This window comes from Aptenodytes patagonicus, chromosome 1 (assembly GCF_965638725.1).
Source record: "Aptenodytes patagonicus chromosome 1, bAptPat1.pri.cur, whole genome shotgun sequence".
Lineage (NCBI taxonomy): Eukaryota > Metazoa > Chordata > Aves > Sphenisciformes > Spheniscidae > Aptenodytes > Aptenodytes patagonicus.
In genome coordinates this window covers 63,099,321-63,105,033 of record NC_134949.1, presented here as the reverse complement: position 1 = coordinate 63,105,033, position 5,713 = coordinate 63,099,321, and the positions used below count along the sequence as shown (strand labels likewise).

The window sequence follows — 5,713 nt, the reverse complement described above, 5'->3', positions numbered from 1 at the left end:
TCATGAGTGTGGCTACAATTTAGGCACACAAAAAAGCCACTATAAAATAATGACAGTTCAAGATTAAAAAAAAAAAAAAGAAAGAAAAAAGAAGGGGGAAAAAAGCCCAATGAAAAGGGCAAGGGCTATTTATCATTATGTTAGAATTAAGAATTTCAAAGTGCAGGTGCAGCACTGTGCATACGAGTGGGTGGAGGCGGGGGACCTTGGAACAATATTTATTATCTATAAATCTGGTGGCCCCAGCCCCCTGACCCTGCACAGTGAGCAGACAGGGAAGCTGGCAAGATTGGCATTACTTTGGACAACGCGAGGGGTGAGTTTGTTCCCCGGCGGCGGCGGATGGCGAGGGACGTGCTGGGCGAAGGGAGGAAAAGGCTCTGCCCTCACCCCTCACCCCCCCGGGCCCCGGAGCCGGGGGATCCAAGCGGAGACAGAGCCACGAAGGCAAAATTACATGCGAGTTACACTCGGTGACCTCTGGGACTCGCGTCTTTTGCCTTTTTAAGAGCCCTTTGGGACTCGAGAAGGAGGGACCCAGAAACCCCAGTCTCATTCTGCCATTTCGGGGAAAAAGGGCAGGAATTTCCCCACGTGGTGTTCCCAGGCCAGTTCTGGTAGTGGGCTGCTCCAGCAGAACTACTCTGTTTAAATACGTATATAGTTTACAGGGCTGCAATTATTTTGATATTTCCGTTGCCGCTTCCCAAAGCACTGGGATGCGAATCGCAGGGCTGGTTCATTACTGTTCTCTCACTCCTGCGATGTCACAATGCGGAGCTGATGATGCAACAACTGTTTCCAGTGCAGAGAATTCTGATGTCAGACAAGGGATGTTGAACAAACCATCCAGAAGACTTGGAACTGAAGAGGGAGAGCTCCCTATACAGAAAATAAAAACGAATGTTTTATCCTGTTTAGGTCTGGCTGTCCTGCCCAAGACAGATTAAAATAATTTAATATGTTTCACATGCAATGAGACAGTAGGCTAAGAATCAGAAAGAAACTCCGTGACCAGCAAAGAGGGCCCTGAAATAAGTGTGATAGAGGTTAGACCAGACAGAACTACTTCACCTTTTTCATCATACATGTGCATTAAAATCTGCCACGTTAAAAATTACTAAAAGACTAGTTAGCAGGTGCACATTAGGGTTCTGCCATACAACGTTGCTGCTTATCACTGTTTAAACTCACATGCCCAGCCAGGGTCAGGGGTCCGGTGGCAGATGAGAAGAGATCTCTACAGCTCCAGGCTGCCATAGTTGAGGCCAGCAGCACAGCAGGGTTTATTTTTGCACTCATTTCCACTGAAACCTGAACAGGGACTGTGCAGGTCCCCTCCTTCCATGCTTTAGGGCCGGTGTGAGCACCAGGGATGAAAGCCACTCGCCAGGGACTTCCTAGAGCCATAATCTCACCCATGGCAAGACTGTCATACCATGGCTCTGCTTTATTTAGGAGGTTAGAGAGCACACCCCTCTGAGTTTTCAAAGTGAAGAGGTGCAGAGAGAGGTGGAGACGAGACAGAGATGAAGGTAGAAAATGTGTTAAAGTTTGCACAGATATGTGGATATGTGAAAGGCAAGGAAAGGCAAAGGGAGAGAAGGCCATGCTGGGGTCCTCACTGCTGCTCATGCCAAGAGCAGGGCCACCAGCATGCCCCGGTGCTGAGCCTGGCCATGTCTCCCAGGCTGCCCACCCCCCCGTAGCCCCAAGGGACGTTGTGACCACCAAGTCACGCCAGCCTCAAGCTCTCAGCACCTCAGCGCTGCTTTTCCACATTTGGCCCCAAGCCACAAGCGAGACTTCACCTGGCAGCAGGGATAATTTCCCCTGGATAGGCCAGGTCCATCCTGACTCCCCAGTTACAAGCAAATGCCATCGTCCACTTGGAAAGGTGGTGACCCGCTCCCACTTTGCAGGGTGCCACGGGAGGCAGCAGGGGCTCCGAGAGTTCCCCGGGACCAGCAAGCAGACAGCGCGACCTGGGAAATGAGCTCTGGCAGCGAAGGGAGAGCTGTCTCCACATCTGCTTGCTCTGCTCAGCACACCCAGACTTTACACTGCCCTCTGAGACAAACCTCCTCCCCCCGTGCTGGTGGCAGTACCGTGGCGCTCAGACCTTCCAGGTGCCGTCCACTCTGGATGCACACACGGGGGTTTTATTCTTTCCCTCCAGACAGGCTCGCCCCTTGGCACTCAGCGTTTCAAAGGGGTAACTCAGGGTGACTTCTCCCGAGGCTATGCACGCTGCTGCTCTGAGCAGCGCTCCTCGTAACACCCGCACCGGTTCACCCGCCGCTGTCGCAAGCTAATAGAGCCATCACGCCGCCCGCGGAGCGTGTGCGATGCTGAGCACACGCGGCTCCGGCCGCTCCGAGGGGAGCAGCCCGCGGGACACTCACGGAACTCAGGCTCGCAGCACCTGGCGAGCGAAGGAAGCGGTACCGGGCATGCCGGTGCTCCCCAGGGACAAGGACAAAACGGCCCTTTCGCGGTCCCGCACACGGAGAAGTTTCCCTTCCCGGCTGCCTGCGCCCGTGCACGCGCCGCTTACCGGCGCTGGCAAGGGCGCTTCTCCCGCGGGCCTGCACCGGCCTGCCTGTCCACGCCACGGGACGCCTCCGTGCCAGCACTTTCCGCACCGCGGCTCCCCCCTCCAAACCCTGGCAGGTGCCACGGAGGTCGCCCCCAGCCCGCGAGCGCCCCGGCGGCAGCCGGAGCAGAGGATGCCCCGCACCTCCCGGGCCTGCCCGCACCTGCCTGCACCCCGGCTCCCCCGGGAGCCACCCCCTCCCTCGCCCTCATCCCGCCACAGCAGCGCCCCGGCGCGCACCCCACCTCCGCGGGGAGCGGGAGGACACGGCAGCAAACGGCGCTCGGCCACCCCCCCTCCCCGGGCAGGGCTCCCCCCTTTCCCTTTCGCCTGCACCCCACTCCCGGAGCCGCGACTCCCGCCCCCCCCCCCCCGAGTCCCCTCCCCGCGGCGGCCCACGCGCGCCGCCTCCCGCCCCGTCGGGCCGCGCCCGCCGCCGCCGCCGCCCCGCGCGGCGCCCCGGCGCGGGTGTTTGCTCAGGGCCGGGAGCGCGGCACGCGCCGGGCGCACGCACTTGCAACAACAAACCCGCGAGGGGTGGGGGCGGCGGGGCGGGGGCGGGGGAGCGGGCAACGGGGGGGCGGCGGAGGGGGGCGGGGGGAGGCGGGGCCGCGCGGTGGCCAGCGCGTGTGCGCCGGGGGCGGCGGGGGTGTGCGTGCGTGTGCGTGTGTGTGTGTGTGTGTGTGCGCGCCCCCCCCTCCCCCCCCCCGCGCTGAAAAGGCGGCGGCGCTCCGCGGCCCGCGGCCGCTTGCGGCAAAGCCGGGGAGCGTGGAAAGCGCAAGGTGCAGAGTGTGCGTGTGCGTGTGTGTGTGTGTGTGAGCGAGCGAGCGCGGGGGGGCGGCGGGGGGGGAGTGCGTGCGTGTGTGTGTGTGTGTGTGTGTAGGAGAGGAGGGGGGGACGAGCCCCGTCCGCCCCTTATAAGAGACACAATCCCCAGCCACTTTTTTGCAAAAGGGGCTTTGCAAAGCAGCCTGCGCACACGCGAGCGCCACGAGCCTCCCCGCGGCCGCCGCACGGAGGGCGAGAGGGAGGGGGGCGGGCAGAGCCGCCCGACATCCCCGGCCGCCCGCCCGGCCGGCTCCGCCGCCCGCTCCCTTTGGTCGCCGCTGCCCCTTTCCCCCTGCCCTCCGTCGCCTATCTCATTTTTTTAAGCGAACGCCGCAAATTATTTTTTTTTTTCCTCTTTTAAATTTTTTTTTTGGTGGTGGGGGGACGGGGACCGGCCGCCGCCCGGCCGCCGCCGCCTCGCAGGACGCCCCCGAGCCCATGGCCAGCGGCAGCCCCGCCAGGATGGCCAGCGGCGCCGGGCAGCCGCCCTTCCTGCAGCCGGCGTGCTTCTTCGCCGCGGCGGTGGCCGCCGCCGCCGCCGCCCCGCCGGGGCCGCCGCCGGGGGCGCCGCCGCCGCAGCTGAGCCCGGCGGGCGGGCAGCCCTCGCCGGGCGGCAAGCCCTCGGCGCCGCGGGCCGCCAAGCGGCAGCGCTCGGCCTCGCCGGAGCTGATGCGCTGCAAGCGGCGGCTCAACTTCAGCGGCTTCGGGTACAGCCTGCCGCAGCAGCAGCCGGCGGCCGTGGCGCGGCGCAACGAGCGGGAGCGCAACCGGGTGAAGCTGGTGAACCTGGGCTTCGCCACGCTGCGGGAGCACGTCCCCAACGGCGCCGCCAACAAGAAGATGAGCAAAGTGGAGACGCTCCGCTCCGCCGTCGAGTACATCCGCGCCCTGCAGCAGCTGCTCGACGAGCACGACGCCGTCAGCGCCGCCTTCCAGGCCGGCGTCCTCTCGCCCACCATCTCGCCCAGCTACTCCCACGACATGAACTCCATGGCGGGCTCCCCCGTCTCCTCCTACTCCTCCGACGAGGGCTCCTACGACCCGCTCAGCCCCGAGGAGCAGGAGCTGCTCGACTTCACCAGCTGGTTCTGAACGCCGGCGGCCCCCGCGGCAGGTGGGTACGCGCCCGCGGAGGGCCGGGGCGCCGCGGGGCGGGGGAGGCCGGGGCGGGGGGGGGACGCGGGGCGGCGGGGAGCGCAGCCGCCGGGGGAGGGGGCGCGCAGCCGGGGTGTCCCCGCAGGCGGGCGCCGCGCGTCCCGCCGTACCGACGAGCGGCCCCGGCAGCCCGGCGCCGCGCTGGTCCCGGCGCGGCTCTGATCTCCTCTCTCTTTTATTGTTACAGGACAGTTGCAAAAGGGGAAAAAAAACCACAAAAATATATCGCACGCAGAAAGACAGACAAAAATCCACCCAGGAAAAGAACCTGTTGCGTTTCCCTCTCCCCCGCCGTCGGAGGGCGGTGCGGGCACGTCTCTCGGCGGGCGGGCACAGCGCTGCGCGCCGCGGGGGCGGTCGGGGCGGCCGCCCCCAGCCCCGGAGCCCGGCCGGCTTTCGCACTCCGTCGCGCCGCCGCGGACTGCGCCCCGGCGGAGCGGGTGTCCCGCGGGAGAGCCGCGGCGGCCCCGGCCGGGCCGCCCCCGCCCCGGGCCGCGGGGAAGGGCGCTGCGCTCCTCGGCCTGCGGAGGATCTCTGCCTTCTCCCCAGCAGAAGGGCACCCGCCGCCGCCGCGGCCCTTCAGAGACTGGCGTTCATCGCTCTGTGGACAAAGTTAGTTCCCCGATGCTTGTGGAGGTGTTGAAATTAAGCTATGCTGTACTCAAAGAAGCCCCTGGAGCCCCGTCTCCCCCCCTCCCCGCGCCTCTCCCTCCCCTCGCTCCGAGCTTGTCCTCTCGTTTCCATCATAGAATGCTTCCAATCTTTTTTGTGAATTTTTTTATTATAAGAAAATCTATTTGTATCTATCCTAACCAGTTTGGGGATATATTAAGCTATTTTTGTACATAAGAGAGAGAGAGATTTATAGAGGTTTTGTACAAATGGTTTAAAATGTGTATATCTTGATACTTTTTTTAATATGTAATGCTTATTACCTCTTCATGTTTAGACGTGTAGTCGACGTTACCTTACAACTGCCATTTTTGTACGTGGTTTTGTAAAGGACCTGGATTTCCTCCAGATGTACTTTAGCACCAACGTGTCTTACTTTATAGAAACTTTGTTAATGTATTAATAATGTTATTAAACAATGTTCAAAGTGAACAAAGTTTATGCAGCTATTGTCCAAACGCA

At 62.3% G+C, this 5,713-nt stretch overlaps 1 protein-coding gene across 1 annotated transcript; it reads left to right on the top strand.

Annotated features, from left to right (window-relative positions):
- The first annotated feature begins 3,862 nt into the window (after positions 1-3,862).
- On the top strand, positions 3,863-4,941 carry ASCL1 (achaete-scute family bHLH transcription factor 1). The gene is made up of 2 exons (XM_076328740.1): positions 3,863-4,538; positions 4,767-4,941. The coding sequence occupies exon 1, from the start codon at positions 3,863-3,865 to the stop codon at positions 4,514-4,516; it is 654 nt and encodes a 217-aa protein (XP_076184855.1). The 3' UTR covers positions 4,517-4,538; positions 4,767-4,941.
- Positions 4,942-5,713: the final 772 nt, after the last annotated feature.

What these genes read in the sequence shown, in the direction of transcription:
- ASCL1 (XM_076328740.1), top strand. Translation starts at nt 3,863, where the DNA reads ATGGCCAGCGGCAGCCCCGCCAGGATGGCCAGCGGCGCCGGGCAGCCG.